The following is a 27374-nucleotide window of genomic DNA, read 5'->3' as shown; positions in this document are numbered from 1 at the left end:
CAGGTAAGGATGACAGTTTCCTTCCTTAAAGGACATTAGTGAACCAGATGGATTTTTCCAACAATTGGCAACGGGTTCATGCTTATCACTAGATTCCTAATTCAAGATTTTTTTTATTGAATTCAAATTCCACCACCTGCTGTGGCAGGATTTGAACCCAGACCGTTATCTTGGGTCTCTGTATCAACAACCCAGCGATAGTATCACTAGGCCATTGCCTTCCCAAGTGGGAAGCAAGATGTTGCAGGCACTGTTGAGAGTGGTAGACATGAGCCTCAGTGGGTGCAGTAACAAAGGTAGTGAATGTGACATAGCAGAGAGAATTTAACCTCGTGGAACAGAAGGTCAGAAACCTTCTTACCACATTGCTGGCTATTCCTTCACACCATCATGCTGACCCTGTGGGAGACCTTGGACCATGTTACCAGAGACTCGTAGCTTGGGCAGCTCTGCTGGTGCTCCGGGAAGAGGACTCCTACCCTGTAAACCACCCTCTCAACAATGAACTCCAGTGCCCTGTTGGAGAAGCACAATGTTATCTTTCCCTTCTCAGTCATCTTCGGAATCCATCCTTGACTGAGCTGGGCAGCTTCAGAATGCCAATGGTCATCCACGTATACAGTAGCCTTTTAATTATGGTGCAGCTGCCAGGGCTGCTGGCATTTTAGCAAAAATCTGGTGAGTGGCAGGTTGTTCTCAGAACAATGCATGGTAAGATGTGGCTAGTGACAGATTTGAGGGTTGCCAAAGAGACAGGCAGCTAGTTAATGAGGTGTGTTTGAAAAGATACAGCAAGAAATACCACTGGTCTGATGCAGTAAGGTTCTGTCCAAAAAAACTTGATACAATTCATACTTAGTCAACAAAATGTTAGATTCAGCCCAATATGTCTATCTGGGCAATCTTATTTATAGATCTTGGGAAGAAGGTAGAAATGGGGCTAATAGGGTAAGGAGACTGAGGTTAGAAACCATTAAGGAATGATCCCCAGATGAAATAAGATCAATTTCAGTCCCAGGGCAATGATTTGATTTTTGATGGAGAGCGCTATTCATGGTACACGGAGGGAGAGGTAGGAAGAAGTGTTGGAAAATAGTTGATCTCTGCACGGCAGACATTAACTCACCAGCAAAAGCTTTTGTCAACAGGTTTAATGAGTGTTAGGATTGCATCTGGACTCCATTTTCTCCCCCTTGGTCCAAGAACTCCCTACCTACATCCGTGACACCATCCACACCCTCCACCTCCTCCAGAACCTCCAATTCCCCGGTCCCCAACATCTCATTTTCACAGTGGACGTCCAGTCCCGATACACCTGCATTCCCCATGCAGATGGCCTGAAGGCCCTCCGCTTCCTCCTATCCCGCAGACCCGACCAGACCCCCTCTACCGACACCCTCATCCGCCTAGTCGAACACGTCCTCACCTTCAACAACTTCTCTTTCGATTTCTCCCACTTCCTACAGACAAAGGGGTGGCCATGGGTACCCGCTTGGGCCCAAGCTATGCCTGCTTTTTTGTAGGTTACCTGGAACAATCCCTCTTCTGCAACGACACTGGCCCTAAACCCCACCTCTTTCTCCGTTACATTGATGACTGTATTGGCGCCACCTCATGCTTTCACGAGGAGCTCGAACAGTTCATCCACTTTACCAACACCTTCTACCCCCAACCTCAAGTTCACCTGGGTCATCTCCAACACATCCCTCACCGTCCTGGACCTCTCTGTCTCCATTGCAGGCAACCACCTAGAAACCGATATCCATTTCAAGCCCACCGACTTCCACAGCTACCTAGAATACACCTCCTCCCACCACCCTCCTGCAAAAATTCCATCCCCTATTCCAATTCCTTCACTCCACCACATCTGCTCCCAGGATGAGGCATTCCAGTCCCACACATCTCAGATGTCCTTGTTCTTTAAAGACTGCAATGTTCCCCCCACAGTGGTCGAGAACACCCTCGACTGTTTCTCCCGCATTTTCCGCAACTCATTCCTCACACCCCGTCAATAACCGCCAAAAGAGAATACCCCTCGTCCTCACATACCACCCCACCAACCTCCAGATCCAACACATCATCCTCCGACACTTCCCCCATCTGCAATCCAGCCCCACCGCCAAAGACATTTTTCCATCCCCACCCTTGTCTGCTTTCCGGAGGGACCACTCTCTCCGTGACTCCCTTGTCCACTCCACACTCCTCTCCAACCCCACCACACCCGTCACCTTCCCCTGCAACCGCAGGAAGTGCTACACTTGCCCCCATACTTCTTCCCTCACCCCCATCCTAGGCCCCGAGAAGGCTTTCCACATCAAGCAGTGGTTCACCTGCACATCTGCCAATGTGGTATACTGCATCCGTTGTACCCGTTGTGGCCTCCTCTACATCGAGGAAACCAAGCGGAGACTTGGGGACTGCTTTGCAGAACACCTACGCACGGTTTGCAACAAACAACTGCACCTCCCAGTCGCGAACCATTTCAACTCCCATTCCTTAGATGACATGTCCATCCTGAGCCTCCTACAGTGCCACAACGATGCCACCCAAAGGTTGCAGAAACAGCAACTCATATTCCGCTTGGGAACCCTGCAGCCCAATGGTATCAGTGTGGATTTCACAAGCTTCAAAATCTCCCTTTCCCCACTGCGTCCCAAAACCAGCCCAGCTCGTCCCCGCCTCCCTAACCTGTCCTTCCTCTCACCTATCCTGTCCTCCCACCTCAAGTTGCACCTCCATTTCCCACCTACTAACCTCATCCCCCCCCCCCTCCCCCCCACCGCCCCCTTAACCCGTTTATCCTCCCCGGACTGATCTATACCCTCCCTACCTCCCCACCTGCATTTACCTCTACTAGCTCCGTCCCTGCCCCTTTAACTTGTCTATCTCCTCTCCACCTACCTTCTCCTCTATCGATCTTCAATCTGCCTGCACCTCTCTCCCTATTTATTTCAGAACCCTCTCCCCCTTCCTCTTTTCTGATGAAGGGTCTCGGCCCGAAACGTCAGCTTTTGTGCTCCTGAGATGCTGCTTGGCCTGCTGTGTTCATCCAGCTCCACACTTTGTTATCTGAGAAGAACTGCTCACCACTGTTTTCTGCCTTTTTTCCATTAGCCAACTATCTACGCCACCTTGCCCTTTTTAATCTGATGTGTTTTAATTTTGCTGAATATCTGTTATAAGACACTTTGTAACACCTTTTGTAGGCCCATGTACAAATTGACTGCATTACCCTCGTCAAGATTTTTCGTTACATCATCGAAGTATTTGACCAGGTTAAACATCTTCAATTGCCTTAATCAAAAGTTGGCCGACTTTCATTTATTAGGTGATACTTTTCCAGATGCGAATTATTTTTGCCCCTCATAATAATGAGTGATTGTTGTAGATGTGTAAAACTCATGTCATTCTTTTATATTTCAGTTACCTGTGCCTGGCAACATGTTAGAAGTCTACAATAATCCAGGGATGGCAGCTCCTGCCATTACCATCAGCAACTCCTGTCCAGCAAACCTACCAAATATTAAAAGGGAACTAACAGGTACAGTGGGCCCTAGTTTTCCTTCTAAGTACACATAACTAGTTGGTATAATTTTACAGGAACAGCACATTGGACAAGTAGGAATTTGTAGTTTCAAGTGTAGCTTTGAGTCTTGGTAAAAATAGAAGAAAATGTTTTACAAGTGCCTGTGCTGTATCCAGCAAATACTACTGATAAATCAATAGCATGGGTGAGATAAGGTCTCATGGCAATTTAAATATTTCTCCAGTATCTCTCAATGAGTTCTCAAGCCTCCTTACAATTAGGAGCAGCATGGTGGCTCAGCGGTTAGCACTGCTGACGCACAACGCCAGGCATATGTGTTTGATTCCAGCCTCAGGTGACAGTCTTTATATGCATGGGTTTCCATTGAGTGGTCTGGTTTCTTCCCACAGTTCAAAATGAGCTGGTTAGATCAATTGGGAATCGTAAATGCAGGGTAACAGGGAGTGGTTCTGGGTCTGGGTATGATGCTCTTCAGAGGCTCAGTGTGGATTCAGTGGGCTGAATAGCCTCTGTCAGGGTTCTGTGATTTGATGACCAAAAATAGATTGGTTTTCTCTGTAAAATGTAGGTAATAAGGTATTATTTGTGTAAGTATTTTGTCTTTAAATCATGTGGTGTTGAAAACAATGACTAAGAAAATGAGAGGATTAAACATTTCTACCCTATCCTTGGCAGATAAGCATTACATTCAATATTCATCAAATAGTTTGCACTAGCTCTGTGGGAATTATGGATATATACATTTGAATTATGGATGTCATGCTATTTCTCTACCTATCAGTAGTTGAACATCAGATGAATATCCTCATGAATACTTTTATTACTCTCATTCCAAGGCTTGCCCAATCAGTCTTCCATCTTCCATCCTCAATCAACTTCATTGACTTTAAAACTCTGCCATGTCCTAATTTACTGCAAGTCCTGTAAAAACAGCATTTCCATGTTCACCGATATACATTGGATCTCAGTCTGACAATGCTTTGATTTGAAAAATGATGTCTAACTCCATTCAAAGTGCTATACAAATACAGATTTTGTTCTTGAACGTACTTTTGAAGAAAACCTTGATATTCATGAATTAACAATTGTATATTTGGTAAATATTATCCCTTCTGTGTAAGAACAAGTGCTATCATACTGTGCACTGAACAAAATGAATTTTATCCATGTTTATTTGTAACTAATTTAAAATCAAATGTACAACACTATTCATTAAATAGTACGAGCTATCTTAATAATACCTGAAGCTGAATTCCAATTCTGCTTGTTGACATCAAATTAAAGATCTGCTGACAGCAGCTTCCCAAATTCATGCATTCTCTCAAGAACCTGTGCAGCAGTTTTGAGTCACTCCTCTTGAAATTTAATTAAGTATCACATTTAGCCAGACAGACATTTCCTCTGTCATCCCACCATCCTACACCCAGCGCAAATGCAGAAGAGAAGTGCAGTACTCACAATGCTGCACTGAACCAACTGGATGAGTGACACTTATGAATGTTTCATTGAATGTACTTCTGGCATAAATCTGGAGTTTATCCAATATATAATAGCCAATTAATGTTCAAGCAGCCATATTATAATGGGATATATGTAATTCTACAATAAAATGCTCACTTCACAGGATCTTCAGATTGGCCCCAGAGAAAGCAGAGGCTGCTTTAGAAAACAGATTTTGTATTGAATTGCCACTGAAGCCAATTGAAGGGTAACTTAGTGAATGGAATTACCAATTCTGAATTTGTATATTTACTGATGAAAGAAGAGTTACTGTGCAGTTTATTTTGTCAGAGAATGGCTTCCAGAAGCTTTCAGATAATGAACTGATTTGCAAATTCTATGCAGTTTGCAATCTCTCCTGCTGAATTATCATCTTCACTCAGTTTATTTCTGACTATTTGCTTTTGCCATTATCTTCCAAAGCAAGTTTTCTTTTTTCCAAAAAGGCCATTCTGCATTTAATGTTTGTTCTATTCATTCTGAATTTTTCTTCAACTGAGAAAATCTGTCTTGAATATCAAAAGATATATTTTTCTCACACTCGTCCATTCAACATAAATAGTTTATTCTTAAACCCATCAAAGAAAATCTTTGAATGCAATCATTAAAATTGAAGTCATCAGAGGTCATCAGAGCATGACCTATGAAGAATGGGTTTTCAGTGTGTGTACCTATCACCTGCCCAGTAAGCTTACAGGGTTGTGTGTGGTTGGTCACAATGGTAATTTTACCAGCCACTGGCTGCTTTACACTAGTGTTAGAAACTGCCCTTAATTGTGTGTGGTTAAGTCATATGTTGAAGACATCAGAATACATGCTAGGAACAGATGTTTTCATAATCACAAGAACATGATGGATATTAAGTATTGACAATTAGTAACTTACCTATATTTGCAATTTCACTTTCACTCAAACAAAATATATGGAAATGTGTCTATTTTTATTAGGGTAGGGGGAATATCCTGTGGGATTATATGTAGTTTTGATTGCAGCATGCAAGTCACAAACTGAAGCAGCTCCAGCAAGGTTATGTTGGGCATTGAGATTTCTTGTCAAGTTTTGCAGGGTTTTTTTTGGCCTTGGTAAAGAAACAAAACGCTCCTTTGTGAACATCCCTAACATAGCAATGGGCAACAATAAGCTGAGCCAAATGGCTTCCTAGTGGCTCAGTTGACAACTCTCTTATCTGAGTTAGATAGTTGGTTGTTCAAGTTCCACTCCAAGACAAGACTTGAATATCACAATCTAGACTGACACTCCAGTGCAGTATTGCATGAATACTGCACTGTTGAATAGTACTATCTTTCACGCAAAGAGTAACACCAAAGACCAGTTTAACTTCTTAGTCGGACAAGAAAGATCTCATGGAGCAATTTCAAAGAAGGGAGCAAAGTTGTCCCCTTTGTCCTGGCCAATATCTCATCCCAAAACAACATCACAATGAATAGATTACAGTTTATCTGTTTGCAAACTCGCTGCTGCATTTCCTTCATTTCTGAACATTGAAGTACCTAATTGCTTGCAAAGTGCTTTGGAGTATCTGGTAATTGCATCACACTACACAGTTGTGATTTTGCTATAAGTGACACATTGCGTACTGAGTACCATGCATATATATTTATACAATTGCTTCATATGTGCAATTCTAATTAGCAGAGAAAAGGTTTCTTTAAAATTTACATGTACGTAAGATTTATGGACCAGACCAGACTCCCTGAAAATATGAGGTTGTGGACTTGCTCGTCAAGCCAATGTGTTTGATTGCAAACATTTTGTCACCCTGCTAGGTAACTGCAGACAAAATATCTGCAATCAAACACACTGGCTCGGCCAGCAAGCCTACGTTGTCATCCACAAACTGAGCTACAAACCTGCTCAAAACCTCCCTCAAAATATTTTGAGAAGGTAGCCTAGACCCTAACTTTTTCTTATTTCTCAAAGGCAAATATAAAGTGTCTGTTCCAGGTGCAGTGCAAATGGTTAAACTACGTGATGTTAAACAAAACACAATTTAATTAAACACTGTAATTAAAACGCAACCAAAGAAAGATGAATTTAGCATAACATAACTCTTACAAAAATGTAACAGAATCTTAGATACAGTAACTGTTACAAATTAACTGTTCCAATATAGTAACATCTCAAAAATACACCCCTTGGCAAAAAAGTAAACATCAGACAGATTTTCACATGCAGAGATAATGGGAACTGCAGATGCTGGAGAATCCAAGATAAAAAAGTGTGAAGCTGGATGAACACAACAGGCCAAGCAGCATCTCAGGAGCACAAAAGCTGACGTTTCGGGCCTAGACCCTTCATCAGAGAGGGGGATGGGGAGAGGGAACTGGAATAAATAGGGAGAGAGGAGGAGGTGGACCAAAGATGGAGAGAAAAGAAGATAGGTGGAGAGGAGAGTATAGGTGTGGAGGTAGGGAGGGGATAGGTCAGTCCAGGGAAGACGGACAGGTCAAGGAGTTGGGATGAGGTTAGTAGGTAGGAAATGGAGGTGCGGCTTGAGGTGGGACGAAGGGATGGGTGAGAGGAAGAACAGGTTAGGGAAGCAGAGACAGGCTGGGCTGGTTTTGGAATGTAGTGTGGGGAGGGGATGAGCTGGGCTGGTTGTGTGATGCAGTGGGGGGAGGGGACGAACTGGGCTGGTTTTGGGATGCGGTGAGGAAGGGGAGATTTTGAAGCTTGTGAAGTCCACATTGATACCATTGGGCTGCAGGGTTCCCAAGCGGAATATGAGTTGCTGTTCCTGCAACCTTCGGGTCACATCCTTGTGGCACTGCAGGAGGCCCATGATGGACAAGTCGTCTGAAGAATGGGAGGGGGAGTTAAAATGGTTCGCGACTGGGAGGTGCAGTTGTTTATTGCGATCCGAGCGGAGGTGTTCTGCAAAGCAGTCCCCAAGCCTCCGCTTGGTTTCCCCAATGTAGAGGAAGCCACACCGGGTACACTGGATACAGTATACCACATTGGCAGATGTGCAGGTGAACCTCTACTTAATGTGGAAAGTCATCTTGGGGCCTGGGATGGGGGTGAGGGATGAGGTGTGGAGGCAAGTGTAGCACTTCCTGCGGTTGAAGGGGAAGGTGCCGGGTGTGGTGGGGTTGGAGGCAGTGTGGAGCGAACAAGGGAGTCATGGAGAGAGTGGTCTCTCCGGAAGGCAGACAAGGGTGGGGATGGAAAAATGTCTTGGGTGGTGGGGTCGGATTGTAGATTGCGGAAGTGTCGGAGGATGATGCGTTGTATCCGGAGGTTGGTGGAGTGGTGTGTAAGAATGAGGGAGATCCTCTTAGGACGGTTGTGGCGGGGGCGGGGTGTGAGGGATGTGTTGCGGGAAATGCGGGAGACGCGGTCAAGGGCGTTCTCAACCACTGCGGGGGGAAAGTTGCAGTCCTTGAAGAACGTGGACATCTGGGATGTGCGGGAGTGGAATGCCTCATCCTGGGAGCAGATGCGGCGGAGGCGGAGGAATGGGGAATAGGGGATGGAATTTTTGCAGGAGGGTGGGTGGGAGGAGGTGTATTCTCGGTAGCTGTGGGAGTCGGTGGGCTTGAAATGGACATCAGTTACGAGCTGGTTCCCTGAGATGGAGACTGAGAGGTCCAGGAAGGTGAGGGATGTGTTGGAGATGGCTCAGGTGAACTTGAGGTTGGGTTGGAAGGTGTTGGTGAAGTGGATGAATTGTTCGAGTTCCTCTGGGGAGCAAGAGGCAGCGCCGATACTGTCATCAATGTAACGGAGGAAGAGGTGGGGTTTTGGGCCTGTGTCGGAATCGAAAGAGAAGTTGTTGAGGGTGAGGACGAGTTCGGCTCGGCAATTGCTCGGTTCGCAATAAACAACTGCACCTCCCAGTCGCGAACCATTTTAACACCCCCTCCCATTCTTCAGTCGACATGTCGATCCTGGGCCTCCTACAGTGCCACAAGGATGCCACCTGAAGGTTGCAGGAACAGCAACTCATATTCTGCTTGGGAACCCTGCAGCCCAATGGTATCTATGTGGACTTCACCAGCTTCAAAATCTCCCCTCCCCCCACTGCATCCCAAAACCAGCCCAACCTGTCTCTGCCTCCCTAACCTATTCTTCCTCTCACCCATCTCATCCTCCCACCCCAAGCCGCACCTCCATTTCCTACCTACTAACCTCATCCCACCTCCTTGACCTGTCTGTCTTCCCTGGACTGACCTATCCCCTCCCTACCTCCCCACCTATACTCTCCTCTCCACCTATCTTCTTTTCTCTCCATCTTTGGTCCGCCTCCCCCTCTCTCCCTATTTATTCCAGAACCCTCTCCCCATCCCCCTCTCTGATGAAGGGTCTAGGCCCGAAACGTCAGCTTTTGTGCTCCTGAGATGCTGCTTGGCCTGCTGTGTTCATCCAGCTCCACACTTTGTTATCTTAGATTTTCACATGCAGTTTTCCCAACCAGGAGGGAAGGAAAATAACAAGGGAAAATTCAGACAGAGTAGCAGCCAGGAGACATTTACTGAAGCTTTCATCTCTGTTGAGATCCCAGTAGCTTCTGATACGACTCAGAAAACCTGATATGCGAGAGCTTGTCACACCCATCCAGGCTACGTTAAAAAAGCCTCCGGCATCTAATCTGTTTACTCAATTAGTCTTCAGTAACTAGCTTGATGCCTCTCATTCAATCTTTCTCTAAAAAAGAAACCAGGATTAAACAACATCTTAAAAGCCACATATATTCACAACTCAGATGCATTGAACAAATAATATAAAGTACATAGATATTCAACATTAATACTGAGCAAGTAGAAAACTTGAAGTAAGTACTGAAGTTTTTAAAAAAAAGACTTTATAAAAATTGATTCATCCAGCAGTTTTAAAGGTCAACATAAGCCAAGTTCATCAACATAATTAAGCTTTAAATGATACCATTGCATATCGGTGACAGGAAGAAGTATTACTCTGTTTGTAGAAACTTCACTATTTGTATCAAGTTTCATTGTTAAATTTTTGTGCCGTGCCACTGTTTGCCCAGTGACTATATTAATAGATTAAAGTAATCTAAAATTTCTGCTTTCTCCAGAGATTTCATTTTCTTAACTTGAACCCATCAAAATATTTCTTCTTTATCATGTTTGTGAGGATTTTGTGCATTTTTGAGCATAATTTAATGAACTAAAATTTCTGCACAAGCCATTGATGACACAGAGAGTGGGGGATAAATGTGTTAAACTAGGGGTTACTAGCAACTTCACAGTGAAGCAAAAATTTGAGGATTTGTCACAGAACAGCACAACATATGGTCAAAATTAGTTGGATCATTCCAAGAGATTTTTTCACATTTCTTATAAGTTTCAAATCTTATTCAATGGCCAGGAGATGTTTTAGGATATCTGTAGATTGAGACTGTGCTGCATGAGTGCAAATTATTCTTCTTTATACAAAGAAAAGAGTGTTAAAAGGAAACTTGTAAAGATACCCCAAAAGAAGTCAGGAGCTCTACAATATAATCCGAGGTTTCCCCTAGCATCTTTGTAATGAAAATCTGTCAGTCCCAATTGGCATTTCAATGAAACAGTTCCATTCTCTTCAAACATAACAAATTATGTACTTGTTCAAATTAAAGTCATCTGCACATTGCAGGTTATGATAGTTCTGTATCAATTTAAAGTATGTCAGAACATTTACAGATTTTTGGTGAGAAATTGGACTCAACGGCCACAACCTTTCAGGTGTGAATACTCGGAGAGCTTCAAAACAGTATTTACCTAATTATGCACAGTTATGGGATGAATTGTATGGGAGACCATATTGGTACTTGTCCTAACATACATACAATGAACATTCAGTAGAGGTATGCAGGGCAAAGTAGTTGTGACTTTAATGTCTGACATAACTTTAATGCCCACAGTGCCATTTCAGAGCCAGCACCCTTTTAAAATTATGTACAGCTGACTTCAGGTTCAGCAGCATGGAGCACGTCTCACCAGCACTGTTTCAATGGTTTAGCAACTACTTGCAGATTGGTTGCTGGTTGATTTCTTCTGGCCTTTGCTAGGATTCTACATGAGTTCGCTGTATTCTTTTGTTGTTTCCACTGGTATGGAGGTGCTTTGGGACTTTTGCCTGACTTGAAGGTTTCTGCATAAATCAGTGGTTATCATTCTCTTTCAAAGGGAATGTTCAGTTGGAAAATAAACAGATGAACAGAGTGCTGGGATATTGAGAAGGATGAGGATGAGAAAGATTTTCAGCAGGGTGTTCACTCTGTGTGTTCTTCTCTGATGTGCAATGTGATGCCTGTGCTTCGGAAATGATTTACTCACTGAAATTACTGGTAGCTAACATTGCAACCACAGGAGAGCGCAGGGATTGAATTATCAATGGCTATGTAGGTGGCCTTGGCCTTAAACTGTTAGGGTCTTGGGCCTTCCAGATAATGTTTTAACATCTCAAGTTTGTTGTTCACTTTTGAGAGGGATGTCACTTACAAAATGCCCTAACTATGTTTTGTTTCCTCTTGCCAGTATTATGACCAGGTAATTGGTTTCCTTTGCTCCCATTCCATACTTGGCTGCAACAGGTTATTGAACTTTTAAATATCTGCTGGGTTGATGATTCAGAATGTGCTCATCTGCATGGCATCTTGCAGAAAATAAGCCAGACAGATATACTCAAAATAAATCTGAATGTAAGGAGTTAGTTTTATTGCTAAGACCCTTTCAGGCTAAAGTATTAAAAATGTTAAAAATATATAATTACTAATGCAAGAAAACATAAACTCAAACCCCAAGCATGCTGAAAAATATAGAGCACTCACATTTTGTTTTGGCCAAGTAAAAGGTAGAGTAAAGTCAATAATAGTTCCCTGATCCGAACATTTTGGTTCGCAGTAAAGCAGTTACTTTGCAGTCATGGCTAATGGATCCTCATCTCCTGGAATCACTGTTGCTAGATTGAAACCTTGGCTTTGCAATTCTCTGTTTGCAGCAGAGAGTTTGATCAGGCTTGTTTTCAAACCACAAAGTTCACAGCTTTCTTCAAAGAAGTGCTGTCTTGGTGGCTGGTCTTGTTTGCTTAAATCCAAATTCCAACACTCACACAAAAGGTTGTATCTCATGATTTCTCTCCAAGTCAGTTCTATATTCTGAAGAACATAGAGGACAAGCTCATGTCTATCTGGCTTCCATTTAGCCACTGTTTCATAGATGAGGTAATTTTATTTTTACATATTCCACCAGTAACTTCTTGAATGATCAATTCTCCATCTTGATATAAGAGGAGGGGGTCATTGTCTCTGACAAGACCTCTGTCTCCATCCCAAGATGATGTCTTGTGACAACACGTAGCGCAAGTTAGTTTTGCCATTTTAGATCTCAGTTGATTTTCTTCGGTTTGCTTAAAAACTGCCTTTGTGAAGAAGTCCAATGGACAGAAACAGCTGGTGAAATTGCAATTTAATGTGCAATACCAGCACCCCTTTGTAACGTTGGAGATATGTAGACACAGCAAGCACCAGCTTCACCAAGATTGCAGACTTCCTAGTATTGCAGATGCCATTTACCACAAGACACTACTTTGTGCACACTGTGTCCAAATTTATCCTGTACCATCCTTTTACTGTCCAGTTGGTGTGACCATTGGCAATGAATCATGCAGGTCATTGATATGCTGACAGTACCCAGAACGTCTTGAGTTCTGCGCACATGCAGCATGTGTACAAGAAGACATGCTGCAATATGAAATATGATTTAGCAGATCATTGATTAATTGAAACCATGCTATGCTCTCTGCACCATTCTAGAGACATCCTGCAATACCCAACAGTGTAGATGTCAGGTTTTGCACTGGTTTTCTACATACTGCATAACCACCAGTCGCAAGGAGACAACCATACCCTCAGCAGTACAGCAAGCAGTTGAGGAGAATGAAGGGTGGTACCTAGCTCCACCAGCTGCTTTTTGGCTGGGCTGTCCACAAAAGAACTCATCTGTTTGTAATACCAACAAGTACCCATCCCCATTCCCCAATGGTCCTACGTTACTTTCCAATAGTTGCTACCAAGAAAGGAATCATGTAATTAGACACTTTCACAGCAGTTTGGTAATTTTGTGGACAACATTTCCAAGACTAGCTTTTTATTCCAAATTTATGTAATTGATTAAATTCATTAATTAAAAATCCCCAGTTGCCCGCATTTTTCCCAATCCCCCAGATTTGAAATAATGTATTTAATTCCATGCCTCTCAGTCATTTGTACAGTAATATAACTGCTGTGCCCCAGCGAAGTGCACATCTGAGTCGTCTTCAATAGAGCCTTGATGAAGTTACTTTCTCCAGTGAGCTGACACGTTCACTCTTATTTCCTCCTGTTCTGTGGCCTTTTCGTGCCTAGTGTCTCACAACTTGCAGATCGCACCACTGATATTTCACTTCAGATTTGTGCAGTATTGGTGTCTGGTTTAGTGCTGAGAGTACAATCTAGTGATGGGGTTATGTCTTAATAATCTTCTTGTTTCTTTTTCACCCTGGTCTGGACATTGTGGATGTCTGAAAGGGAAATGGTGCCAGAGTAAGGTTGTCATGTGGTAACTAAGGGAAGCAAGAGCCGTATACTTATTCACTGACTACAGTTTTTAATCACAGAGAGACATCCCGCGAAAGTGAAATGTAACAAGAAGTATTAGGTAGGAGGATGCCATCATCTTCAAAGGTTTCAATCCAGCTTTTGGCTATGTCTGAATAATGTGCACCACAAAAATGGCTAGCATCATCCTCACCCTTGGGTTCAAGACAGCACACCCCTCTGTCTCCTGCTGTCTCCAGTCAGAGGAAATATGCCAGTGTGTGCTGTTCAATGAGTTTAATTGATGTGGTTACCGTGGTTGCATATTTGGCAGTGTGTGCAAACTCTATGATGTGGTCTGAATCTTGCAGAAGTACTGTGTATGTGATACTGAGTAGAAGCGTATGATTGTTAGTCATGAGTTGTAATTGACGTGTCTGGCAAGAGGATGGCGACTTGAGTGGTGTCCAGTAGTGCAGTTGATAGTATATGCCATTTGAAGATGTATTCACTGACGTTGAGATTATTAAAATACTTCTGGCACTGCATCCTCGTTCTTCAGGCTTGGCTCTCAGCATTGAACTGTATGACTATCTGGTCCTGTAGCTTTCTGAAAGTCTACTTGAAGGATTTCTTTTCGCCACTGAACTCCTCTCACCCTGCCCCATCTGTAGCTCTAAAACATCTCTGTGCTTTGCACCTTTCCCAAGAACCCCCCATGCAGTCTTGGAAAAACCTCAGAGCTTGCTCTTGCCCCCTTTTTTATAAACCAATACTCACTTTTTCCCAGGACAGGTTTTCTTAGTCTATGACTTTTTAGAACCTGCTCCTCTAACACAATCCTTTTGAATGGTGCAGTCTGGCTCTCAGTTGTGCTTGCCACTCGCTTCATAGGAATGTGTCAGCCATGGGGAGGGCATGGGAGAGGTGGGGATTGGAGGGGGAATTGAGATATGAATGCTCTAGTTAACACCGGCTAGATGCTGAAATCATTTTAAATGAGCAGGTAACACAAATTTGGCATTCTATCTTCAGTGTAGTCACTGGATTTAGGTTAATTCTACTTCATATCTCAGGACTTGTTTTATTGAACTGTCCAATTTAATCTATTTTCGTTTCAAATGTGCCTTTTAAGATCATTTACATCCTTATAAATGAAGGGTTGATCCAGGGATCAGAAAAACAGCAATGTCTCCTCAGTCCCTTTACCTGTAACAGTTTGACCTTACGAAAGGTTAGAACAATTATACAACTTAATATTGTGCTAAAAATTACGTTAAAAAGAAGATTCATAATTGTGGAATTTGACATTACTCTACGACTTATTCATAGAAAAAAAATCATTTTAGTGATTACAAGTTAATGGGTGTTAGCCACATCAGGGAATTGGTAACAGTGCTGGTTAATCATGTTACTGTAGGGGCCCATCTCACTGTTACGGTCACTATTGATTGCTAAAATAGCCCTATATTTTTTAAATAGCAAAATGTTATTTGTAGTATAAATTGTTTTCTATATAATTCACAGAATCAATGGTTGCAGGCATGGAACTCCATTTTAAAAGTCCCTCTATGAAAATGCATAATGCTCTATTACCAGGCAAGTTCTGATACCCAGAATTTATTTCAATCATTCAACACGTCAACAGCCATTATTGTTTATGTGTGATCAGGAAACACTGCTGATAACGTTTTAACTCAGTGGCAATATTTTTTAAGTTTAAAAATATATTTAACTGTGTCATTCAAATTATTTGGTGTATTTATACTGGTGTGAATTGAACCGCTATGATTTAGAACAAAAGGCAGTGGTTACCCCCTGCACAGCTCATCAGTTCTGTTCTTAACTTGAAGTTTTTATTTTCAGAAGCTGAAGCCAGAGCTCTAGCCAAGGAAAGGCAGAAGAAGGACAATCATAACTTGAGTATGTTTATTCTATTATTTTCTTATCATTAATTACATTGTAAAATAGTTATGCATTGTTATGTATCCAATTTAAGAAAGCTTAATTTTTTTATGAAAAGTAAGGATTTGAGCATTTCATTTTACTCCTTCATGGCAGTGGGTTTTTTCAAGGAGATCTATTTGACTTTTCCTTGAGGCAACTTAATAGATAACATGAACTGTGCAGTGTAGGGATTAAGCCTATGTCTTACTATTGATATTGGGCATTGCCAGTCCAATGTTATATCCCAAAACGGTCACATTTATTGAAGCCAATTTTTCGATGGCTAAACAGTCATTATTCCAACATTGGTGGGAGTTCACTTGGGAATCCTGAGGAAATCTCATTGTGGCACACTCTGAAGGAATTGAATTTCCTTCTGGACAATTCCTCAATGGCTGAAATTCTCTGGAAGTCTCCAGAAAAATTGGAGATTTGACGAAATAAAGTAAAATGTTAGACTATTTAGTACATATGGTAACTCAGCGTAAATATTAAACAGATTTCATACATGCCCAGCTATATTCCCCCAGACCACATAAGCCGCCCAGACTTGACATTTCCAAGCTATGACAATCTCACCTAGGAATTGACTCCAACATCGCTCTCCCAACCTCCAGCAGGCACCCATCATCACTCACCACCCGCGCCCTCAGATCTGACCTAACTGCCAGACTGACCACTGATACCTCCACAACACATACACGCGCACACACGCACACGCACACACACACATGCGCACACACACACACACACACACACACACACACACACACACACACACACACACACACATACACACAATGGACACACATTATCCCTATCCCTGGCCAGAGCTGACTTCTCTTGCCCAACACGATCTGCCGAATCTAAACACTTAGTTGTCCTCTCCCCCACCTGGCACCCTTCCTATCTGGTGCGCTTTTCCTTCCCTAGCTGACCACTTTACAGATAGTACCCTACCCCTTCCCCAGCTGACACCCTGTTTACCTGGCATGGTACCTACTTGGCATACTACCTCCCTTGTCCATGTAACACTTGAAAATCACATTTACCTTCGTTACATTACCTTTGATGGTAGCTGCTAAAGTGGCTGTGAGGACCTTTACATTTTAGAACACAGAAGCTGACTGCTCTGAAAAGGGGACATGGTTTGTCTTTCTCTAACAGCTCTAGACTATTGAAACAACTGTCAGAATGGACTCTGCATTGCTGATGGAGCCCAAATCGGGATCTCCTGTCAGAAATGCAGAACCCTCTTCTTTAGTAGTAGAGAAGTGGCCAAAGTGGCAAGTGATGACACTGCCAATCCCTGGAAAAAGTGGCCCATTTTTTCTGAATAAATTTTTTTCTTGGACTGAGATTCTTCACTGTTTTTCTTCAAGTTGAAAGAAGGAGGCGGTTCAACATTAATGATCGTATAAAGGAACTGGGTACGTTAATCCCAAAGTCCAATGACCCGTAAGTACAGTTTCAGTTACATTTTAGAATTTGTTTCTAGCTATTTTTGACACCCTTGAAAATTATAAACCACTATCTATTTTGCACCTCCGGATATATTTTCTTTTGAAATGAAATAATTGATTTTTGGGCAGGACACAGCTTTGCCACTAATAACAAGATGTACAGCTGGATGAACATAGCAGGCCGAGCAGCATCTTAGGAGCAGGAAAGCTGACATTTCGGGCCTAGACCCTTCATCGTCTCGGATTGTCCAGCATCTGCAGTTCCTATTATCTTTTTGGCACTAAATAATTGGGTTTTCCTTATTGACTGTTTAACTTCTTGTTTTTTATAACAAATCTTGATTGAAATTTAAAGTAAATCCTATTAGAAGGTGTAAAAACATTACCAGAAAAGTTAATTGTAACACACCGTAGTCTACTTGTGAAAACAGGTTCAGCGGGACTTTATCTTATTACCAATGCAATTATGTTTACAGTAGAGGGTGAAAGTGAAGTGAAAATTTCCAGCAAAAATACAGTGATCACCTATCTCAATTTAGGCTGCACTTTCATTGGAAATAGTCAAAGTCCTAACAAATATATTTACTAATATGTTTCTGCCAAACTAACTACAGCCCAGAATTTATTTTTATCTCACTCCTGGCTAGTTGCATTGCTTATCAGCAACATTGGTCAATCCACAACTTAGGCTTGCAGTAAAGTGATAGATGCAATTTTAAGCATGATCCCTTTGCTCAGCTGCAGATACTCTGCTGTGCGTTTTTACAGCTCTACCATCTTTAATGCTGCAGATGTCATATGAATACAGCCTTTCTGCCTCTATCTAAAGAGGATGTTGAAGGCTGTGTTGTAACCATCAAATGCTGATGCCAATTTGTGTTATCAACAGTTAAAAACAGCACAGATCCCACAATATTCATTATTCACATCGAAGATCAGATTTTAAAAAAGTATTTATCATTTCCCTTCCATTATTGTAAATTGCAAAGTTGTGCTTACACTAAGGTGCGCACAGCATTTTGGGCAAAAATAGGTGTTGACTGACTAATTTGCACATCATGAAAGTGCAGTTACCTTATTCATACGCACCATCACTTCAATGACTCAGCGCTGACTTCAACAACAAAGTAAATTGCGCTCGATCAGTGGTAGTCAAGGTATGTAACAGATGCAGCCACAATGAATGATATCACTGTCATAACTGTCTTTACTTCAATTCTTCAAAATGTACTTTTCTGTTTTCTGATTACACCAAAAAAGGAATATTCTAAAAAAAGTTACTTGTTTCTAAAAAAATGCTGAATTCTGTCAGAGTTCAGGAGTTCTGCAATATAAAACCTTCTCCCTTACAAATTCTAATGCCAAAATCTTAATTTACAACAATTAAACTTTCATTGTGCCTGACCTAATAAAAACAATATCAATGATTTGAGTAGAATTTATGAATCAAGACTTTATAAATCCTTAACAGAATAGTAATAAAGACAATGTGGAAATTTCTTATCCTTCCAGTCAGGATTCTTTTGAATATTGTCACTACTGGCTATGCTTTCCTTCTGCTCTTTGAGTACCGTTATGTTAAACTGTGTTACTCAGAAAAATCATGCAAGAGAAGCTTCAGTAATCTGTATCATAGGAAACTGAATTCCAAACTTTCATTCCTAATTCTAAGCGTTTCTTGCTGTTTATTAGGAAATGGTTCAAGTTAACTCTTTTCATTGGCTTAAAATGAGAGTTTTCTGGTGTCTGCTGACCTTTGTAACAAGAGGTCATGTAGGTAGAACAACTGCCCATCTCTTATTCCCTATGGTCCTGTAGTTAACTTTTCAATTGTGTGGACAAACGAATAATCCGTATAGATTCAGAGAACATCCCCTTATCCATCATACCAAGTATCATAATATTTTGCCTCAACATACCCAAAAACCCTAAAGAAATGAAGAACAAATATTTATAAAAGAACATCAGGATGTCTGTTTATAATATAAACATTTTGCTCTGTTGTTACCATCGATTAATCAAGTTGCCAAACTGAAACCTGCTCAAAAACATAGCCCTTGTTTAAAGATAGCTGTCATGAGTTTAAACGTTTTGCTTATTTCTTTATAACCGAGAAGCAAACATGGAATTGCACATTATAAGTAAAACAGATCAATTGATTAAAGCCATATTTTTTGACATCTTCAGATCATCAAAACCAAGCTTACAAGCAGCTGCCCTGCGAGTTATCTTGCTAACATAAATTGAATCTAGACACTTGTTTTTAAAAAATGTGTTAAGGCAAATCCTAAAATGTTACTTCAAACCAATATAGAACCCTACAGTTTGGTAGTATAATCAAAATCTAGCAATGCTGATCGACTTTACTGCTAACAATGTGGTGAGGGCTGTTATAGCTTTTTATGTCTAATGCAATCTTCCATTTTCCTAATATGTTGTACTTAATCTATTCATCAATATTATCAAAAAGGGGAAAAAAATAAATGAACTCTGCCAGAATGTGATGTCAAACCTCTGGCTTTCTGTCCAACATTCAACTAGTTGAGTCATTTTAAGTCTGCTCACTTTTTTATAGGACCTTATTTTTATTTTGAAACTTACATAGGCAGCCTACAACACTGAATCCATGTGATGCTGGAAGTATTCCTCAGCTTGGACCATCATTTTATTTGCAGACCATCTCTATTTGACAGAGCTTGGGATTGTTTAATATTGTTCTCTTGCCAAAGACAGGTTCTTTCTTGTTACGTCAATATCTTTTAGACTATTGCTAGATGAACCATGCTCAGTAACATCGGAAATAAATTTAGCTGCTAAATATACGTGGAGGGAGGAATTTAGCTGCACTCCTAGGCAGCTCTGGGCAGCACTGCAAATATTACAGTCTGCCAACTTGATTTAGCATATCTAATTCTGCTTCCTGTCTGTTTGCCAAACCTCTATCCAGGCTGATAAATTACCCCCATTCTATGAGCGTCCTTTTGTGTGGCACCTATTGAGACCTTTTGGAAATCCAAGAATAATACTTTCACTTGCCTCGCTTTATCCAAGCTACAAGTTACATCCTCATAAATGCCAAATTTGTCAATTTTGTTTTCATCAAATCAGGCCAACTGTATATGCTAAAATAATGATTTTATTAATAAGATTTCCTTAATAATAGATTTTTATGGTAAGTGATGTCTGATGTCCTTTAATTTCTTCTTTTCTCTCTCCTTCCTTTTCTTGATAAAAGTGTTATTTACTAACTTCCAATCCATCAAGTCCGTATCTGAATCCAGGGAATTTGAAATAATTTTAATTAAATATGATAATTGGTCAGTACTTTATGAAAAAGCAAAAACATATATTTTACACCAAAGCATCGTGATGCTTTTTTATTCTTTAAGACAGTTTTGTTGTTTACAGTTAGTACAATCTACCAAAGGTTACTGATAGCAAACTTCTACTGTGCTCTAAATTAGCCTTGAGCATCTTTTGCCTAATATTTAATTTTTTTTAACAGGGACATGCGCTGGAACAAAGGCACTATTCTGAAGGCATCTGTAGACTACATTCGAAGGCTTCAAAAAGAGCAACACAGAGCAAAAGACTTTGAGTCACGACAGAAGAAACTGGAACATGCCAACAGACACTTAATACTGAGGATACAGGTTCATTAAGCAAACTTAATACTTTACTCATTTCTCCATTTATTTTCCACTGCTTCATAACTCAATGAAGAAAAGTGAAATCTTCTACTTCCCCAGGCTGTATCCCATTTAACCAAATCAATTCAGCGAATATGTGTTTGAATGCTGAAACATAGAATTGTTAGGTACAGAAACTGACTATTCAGTCCAGCAAGCTTTTGTCCGTACTCTCTTAGCTGTTCCTCTTTGCCAAGACATTTTCTAATTCTCTAAAAAGAAGTACACACTTTGTTTATTTGTGTCAGATAATTGCGCATTTAGTGTACTCCCATTGTAAACTATTATTTTCTAACTCGTGCTGTCTTATTGTAATCTCGCTACATGATGAAAATAATCTATCACTAATTTCCTTATTATAATTTTTCATAATTATGAGGACCTGCATTAGGTCACTCTTTAACTTTCACAACAATATTGATAAGGGATTCAGCTTCTCATAAATCTCTTTTCATAATGTAAACCCTCACAGTTGTATACCAAAATGATATTGTGCCGCAACCTTTCCATTGATTTTATGTCCTTTATCTAATAGGGTGCTTAAAACTATACTATACTCTGGCCTAACTAAGATCTTGTATGCATTCAACGTTACCCCTTTGTGTTTTCAACCTGTAGGTCTAGATTTGGCATTTCTTTGTTAAGACCTTATCGACTTGCATCATGCGAATGGTGTTTACAAGTATGCCAACATTCCATTACTCCCAAGATTTTATATCTGAATTCCTGACTTTGGCTAATAAACATGAGCAGCCCTCCCAAAAAAAAGGTCCCTATGTATGTCCAGTTGAGGATTATCACATAGGCAAGGTTTGGAGGGATAAGGGCCAGGACCAGGCATGTGGGGTTAGCTTAGATTTTGATTATGTTTGGCATTGACTGGTTGGATAAAAGGGTCTATTTCTGTGCTGTACGGCTGTGTGTCTGTGACTTACTACCAAAAGCCACTTCGGTTCTTGCTGTTCAAATGCTGCCATCCATATAGCCGATAGTTCCATGTGCTATAATTTTTTGGCATGACTTTAGGGTATTAGTATTCACTTCCTTGCCTCAGAAAGTTCAGCACTCTGGGGAGGTGAACTCACAGTTGAACTGGCTATGCGGCCTATCACCGACCACACTACCTTTAGATGAGAAAATGATCACTGTTAATAAGAATAAGTTAAATAATTTTTATAATGAGGTTCAAATTCAAGGAACCTGGGAAATGAGTTTTAATCTATAATTTAAGCGGCACCTTGAGTGAGGAAAACAATTGTATTTCAACAGAATCTGTGAATATTTGAACTTTATTATTATGTTTAACTCTCAGGAACTCGAAATGCAAGCCCGTGCACATGGATTGCCACTGGTTAACCCTTCTGGCCTCTGCTCACCTGATATTACTGGACAGAACATTAAACTAGAGCCAGTAACTGATGAGTGCCACAGCGACAGCTTACAACACCACGCAGACCTTTCTCACACTACTGCTACTACTACGCTGAATCTGTCTGATGGATCTCTCACCTTCAATGATAACCTTGGACATGCTGGTACTTACAATGCTCCTACAAAAATGGGTTCCAAGTTGGATGATAGTCTGATGGACGATACCCTCTCCCCTGGGGAAGCTACCGACCCACTCCTGTCATCTGTATCACCTGGTGCTTCAAAGACAAGCAGTCGGCGAAGCAGCATGAGTGTGGAAGATAGTGAAAATGGGTGTTAGCGAGCAATGTTTTGTTTTGTAACTCTCCATCTGATACTACATTTTTCCTTAAAGTTTTCTTTGTGTTTTTATTTTTTAAATTTAGCTTAAAAAGATCTTGTGTTGCAACTGTTGACATCTTTATCAGTCTGATAAAGATTTTAAGTCGGCAGAGTAAACAGAAATGAATAGAAGCATTGGAAAGACCAAATTGTATCTGTCTGTGGAAAGACAGGGAACTGTTACACTGCCAGATAAATGGAGAAGACAATGATGGTACCCAGATAATAGAAGACAGAAGCTGATCAGGAATGTAGATGGTTTATTTTATTCTGAAGTCACTCAAGGCCTTGAAGTAAATGTAAGAGAAAAAAACAATCAATGTACCTTTTAAATTGGGCAAATATTTTCTGTCATCTGTTTCTTAACATTTACATATGTTTTAATTCATTTTTACAGCAAGTTTTGATTTTGCATGACTTGTACTCATTGATTTGTTTTCATGCTGGTCCTTTCGGATTTTTATTTTATTTTTGTTTGAGTAAGTAGTTGTATGAATGTGCATACACTGAAGGGTACCAGCATTCAGTAGGGCAGTACTTAATATTTCTTCAGTATGTTTTTAGTGGAGAGTTTGTTGCATTGGTCACAGACACTTGAAGAAGTCAGGACAAGATGTTTTTAGTGAAGTGTCTGCATATTTTGTATTTCTAAACCCAGACTTATTTAGACATGTTTTTAAATTAACTTTGAAAATGAGAGCATTACTTGTTCAGAAAACATGATTGTAGTACAGTATATTTAAAGTGATGCTTTAGGAGCTAACATGATGTGCTATTTATTTTATTTTTTAAACAGTAAGAGTATAACTATTAGAAGAAAATGTGCTGTGTGTAGTTGGAACTCTACCTTTTTATTCTCTAATGATACCTCTTTTGGTAGTAGACCTACATGTTGAGTCCCTCAGCACTGCAGCATGCTAAAAAAGAAAACAGCTTTCTGCTTATGAAATCATTACTTGATAATGTACTTGCTCTTGATGAGGTTATTTGGATAATCTTTCTGATTGTTTGATGATGTCTGTCAAGGTGACGGCCAGTTCAGGGTATTCATTAGTTGTGATCATCATAGTGAAGGAAGCAGAAAAGATAAAGTGTGTTGCATTGTGAAGTGAGCATGAGGAGGGAATTAAGATGTGACACACAGTTTGTTCTGTGAATGAAACTCAATTTTAATTCACAGGATTCTATGCCTGAAATAGGTGGAGATAATCTTAGTCTTGAACAAGATAAATTGTGTGCCCTACTATGAATTCCTTGTTCTCATTCACAATTTTATGGTTGTATAACCTGTAGCACATAATGTACGGAAATGTTTGGTGAGAATAATTATTTACCGTTGTGTATTGTGATATACTCCACTCACTCCTGCCACAACAGATTTATAGTGGTGATCAAGAAACGACTAGCATTTTGTCAAAGTGAATCAATCAACTGATCATCACAATGATTGGAATAACTCTATTTTAACTACAACAGTGTTGTAAGATTAGAAATATGATGCTACATCATCTACTTTGTTGTGGATCTATGCAATTTCAGTAGCTGTACTTGCATTAAACTGTGCCTAGGTAATTGTTTTACACTCATACCATTAGTTGTGTGAAAGCTGTGATGAAGTGAAGACTTTTTAAATAGGTTTTAAATTTACAATGTACTGTATGTGGCAGCAAAACATGATGAATTCAGAATGAAGTGCCTTAAAATCGATTGCTAAGTCTTTTGGATATGCACTGACTGAAGGGTGTAATACGTGAGGGTTTGGCCTGTGTACAAGTATATACGACTTTGCTTGCTGCTTGAATTCAGAATGAGAGCTTCCAGTTTCTTTGATGATATGATTCAAAGTTTTATTGACATTGTGCCACCCTTCTGTGTAACTAACCTCAAGACACTGCTTTTAAGTTTAATCTGAAGGGAATTGACCACACAGCCTTGTTCTGCCAAAATCCTGGGACAGAAGAAAAGTATGCAATACTATACTGTTACGTTGAAAGCAATAATTCTTGTTAAATCTTTTCAAAACAGCAAGTGGAGAAAAATAAGTAAAATAATGAAAGATAAGCACAACAGCCATGCACTTATGGAGATGTGATTTGAAATAAAAGATGCACTTGATCGATGGGAGACTGTTGTTTTAGCTGTTAACAAATTATAAAACCTGTGTTTCTTGAAAAAAGTAGCTTAAAATACTGCCTTTTAATGAGCTAATTGGTACTGTAATGTGATATTCATTTGCTGCCAAATGCAGCATGCTTTGTGTGTGGTCCAGTAGAATGTAAATCACAGGCCCTTTGTTCCATTTTAATCCTGGCCTTACTATACTAGAAGATGCATAATTATTAGTTATAGTTAACATATTTAATCCCATGAGAAAATATAACCTCTTTACCATCATTACTTATTCATTGTAATGATCAGTTTTATATGTGACTAATAAAATTCCACCATAAAATAAAGCTGATTTTGATTGTTGGAGGCCAATCATCTCAGCTTCTGGATATCACTCTTCGAGCTTTCCAAACATCTCCAGATACTTCATTGCTAACTTCGTCTGTCATAAGGTCAGAGTAGCAATGCTTACTGGTGATAAATGTTCAGTTCAGTTGGCAACTCCTCAGAGAAGGAGGCAGTCCTTACCCATATCCGACAAGAACTGAATAATACTGGGCTGATAAGTTGCAAGCAGTGTTCACACTACAATGGTACCAGACAAACGACCATTTCCAGTAAGGGAATGTTAGCATTTCCTGTTGCTATTCAGCATTATCACAGAACTACCCATCAATCAGAAATAACATGCCGAGGGTTACAATTCATAAGAAATGTAACTGAGCCTGCCAAAACAAAAATACTGACACCACAAGAGCAGGCCAGAAGTTAGGAATTATAAGTGAATGATCATTTTTACAGCTCCAAAGAAGAGGCCTGACATCGATGCATAAGTCAGAAATGTGCTGAAATTGTTTACACTTGCCTGGATGCCAGAAGCTCCAACAGTACCCTAGAAACCAAACAGTGTTCAGAACAAAGCAGCCCACAATCCACCACCTTGAAATTCACTCCTACCAAAAGAGTGACATATCACCTGAGTTGTCATTGCAATCATCTGTGAGATGTACAGCAAGAGCTCTCAAGAGTCATTTGAGAACATGTTTCAGACCCAGTTTTTTTAAAGTAAAATTGCCACTCTGTCACCCGACCTGCTTTTGGCTTAACCTGAGGGTTGCTGTGTCTCCAGTGAGGGAAGAGGTTGAGAAATAGAATCCTTTATGCTAACCTCAGCCCACGTGGGAATTGAACCCACAGTATTGGCATAGCCTGCATTGCAAACCAGCCAAGCTAAATCATGATGTTAACCACCTGGAAGAACAAGGTCAGAAGGCACATGGGAACATCAATGCCTCTGAGTTCCCTTCCAATGCACATAATATCTTGACTTAAAAAATATTACTCTTCTTTCATTGTTGCTGGAATAAAATACTGGAACTCCCTCCCTGACAGCCATGTAGATTTCCTAGACCATGTGGAGTTAATTATCCAAGAGTCAGATCAGCACCACCTCCTCACCAGTAATTACGTCATTAATAGATGAGCTGACCTTACCAGTTATCTCCATATCCATGAACATTATTTTTTAAATACACTACTGGTAGTTATGTATCTTCTCTATATTATGGCTTATTTCATATTTCTGCCACAATTATTGTGCCATGCAAAGGACCTGATGAATTTTAAGTAATATGCATTAGACACAACTATTTACTGGCTTTCCTACAACCTAGTGATATACCCAAGAAATGCAAATGTGATGGTACTCAGCTTTAAGCCACTTGGGCCTAAGCCACAGCAACAAAACATGTTATAAAGCATTATTTAATGTTTCTGGCTCTTTGTATTTATTTACTTCTGAGTGAATAGTCAGTCACATAAGATTTTGTTACTAAATTAAAACAGATCAACATTTTCCCAAAATATTGTTTAATGTTTGTCTGTACTTTTGTGTCATGGAGAAAGTACAGTCTGTGAAGAATGCAAACCTTTTTTTGTTTTCCAAATTTTGTTGCTTGTGGATTAAGAAACAAAGCACTTGAATACTATTTTCCTGGAATCCCTCCATAGTGTCAGAAACCGGTGCGATAGTACAAATGATAACTTCTGTAGAATTAATTAGAACATTACTGTCCAGAATATCTCTCTCTACCTTGTGGTTTTCATCTGGAATTAATTCTGTAGTAAGTCTAAAAATTATTAAATATGTGTTAGTTTCAAATTGCACAAAATAGGGTAAAAAGCACAGTAAATAAATGTGTGAGTTGCCATTTCTGAAGAAGAGTTTGAAAGGCTTCTTTATAGCTTCAGCACCTCTATATAGACTCCAGGTTTCAGAGACTATTCTCTGAGATTCTCTTGTTACATAAATTATATACAATATATTGTGACAACATTTACTGATCCTGAAACTGCAACTCCTGATTGTTACTTTTGTAAATATATTTGTAAGTACATTTGATGGAATAGTACCTGTGGTTAGTTTGTAAGTTTCAAACTTTTTACTTTTTGCCAAAAAATTTACATTCTAAATGTATAGAAATCGATGAATAACATAGTTACCAACACATTTAAATAAAGAGCATCAAAAATATTGTCTTTCTCTTCTGGTGTTCATTTCTGTTTTTGTGCAATCAGACATCTTGATGGATTAAGACTTTCAGTTATGAGGATGGTAATTTTTCTGATTTCCATATTTACAGTTATGTTAATTAAGTTTCTACCTATGTGTCAGTTCAGTTTAAAATACAGAGGGGAGGTGGATGAATTCCCCTTGAAATCTCCAAAACACCCAGTAAAATTAAATACCGAGGGTAACCATTTAAGTTTCTCCTGGTATAATGGAGAGAATCTCTCAGAAGTTGCTGCTCTATCACAAGCATTTG

At 40.1% G+C, this 27374-nt stretch overlaps 1 protein-coding gene across 7 annotated transcripts in view; it reads left to right on the top strand.

Annotated features, from left to right (window-relative positions):
• Positions 1-27067, top strand: part of LOC125460268 (microphthalmia-associated transcription factor-like) — a 287495-nt gene extending 260428 nt beyond the window's left edge. For all 7 annotated transcript variants that reach the window (XM_048547522.2, XM_048547527.2, XM_048547525.2 and 4 more), the window contains 6 exons: positions 3424-3541; positions 15117-15188; positions 15456-15512; positions 16919-16994; positions 20505-20652; positions 22001-27067. In XM_048547522.2, coding sequence (XP_048403479.1) covers positions 3424-3541; positions 15117-15188; positions 15456-15512; positions 16919-16994; positions 20505-20652; positions 22001-22399 — 870 coding nt within the window. In that variant the 3' untranslated portion in view covers positions 22400-27067. The remainder of the gene's footprint in view (positions 1-3423; positions 3542-15116; positions 15189-15455; positions 15513-16918; positions 16995-20504; positions 20653-22000) is intronic.
• The last annotated feature ends 307 nt before the right edge of the window (positions 27068-27374 follow it).

The sequence above is a fragment of the Stegostoma tigrinum genome, chromosome 11 (genome assembly GCF_030684315.1).
Source record: "Stegostoma tigrinum isolate sSteTig4 chromosome 11, sSteTig4.hap1, whole genome shotgun sequence".
NCBI lineage: Eukaryota > Metazoa > Chordata > Chondrichthyes > Orectolobiformes > Stegostomatidae > Stegostoma > Stegostoma tigrinum.
The sequence above is the reverse complement of the archived record's forward strand: the minus strand, read 5'-3'. Positions and strand labels throughout refer to the sequence as shown.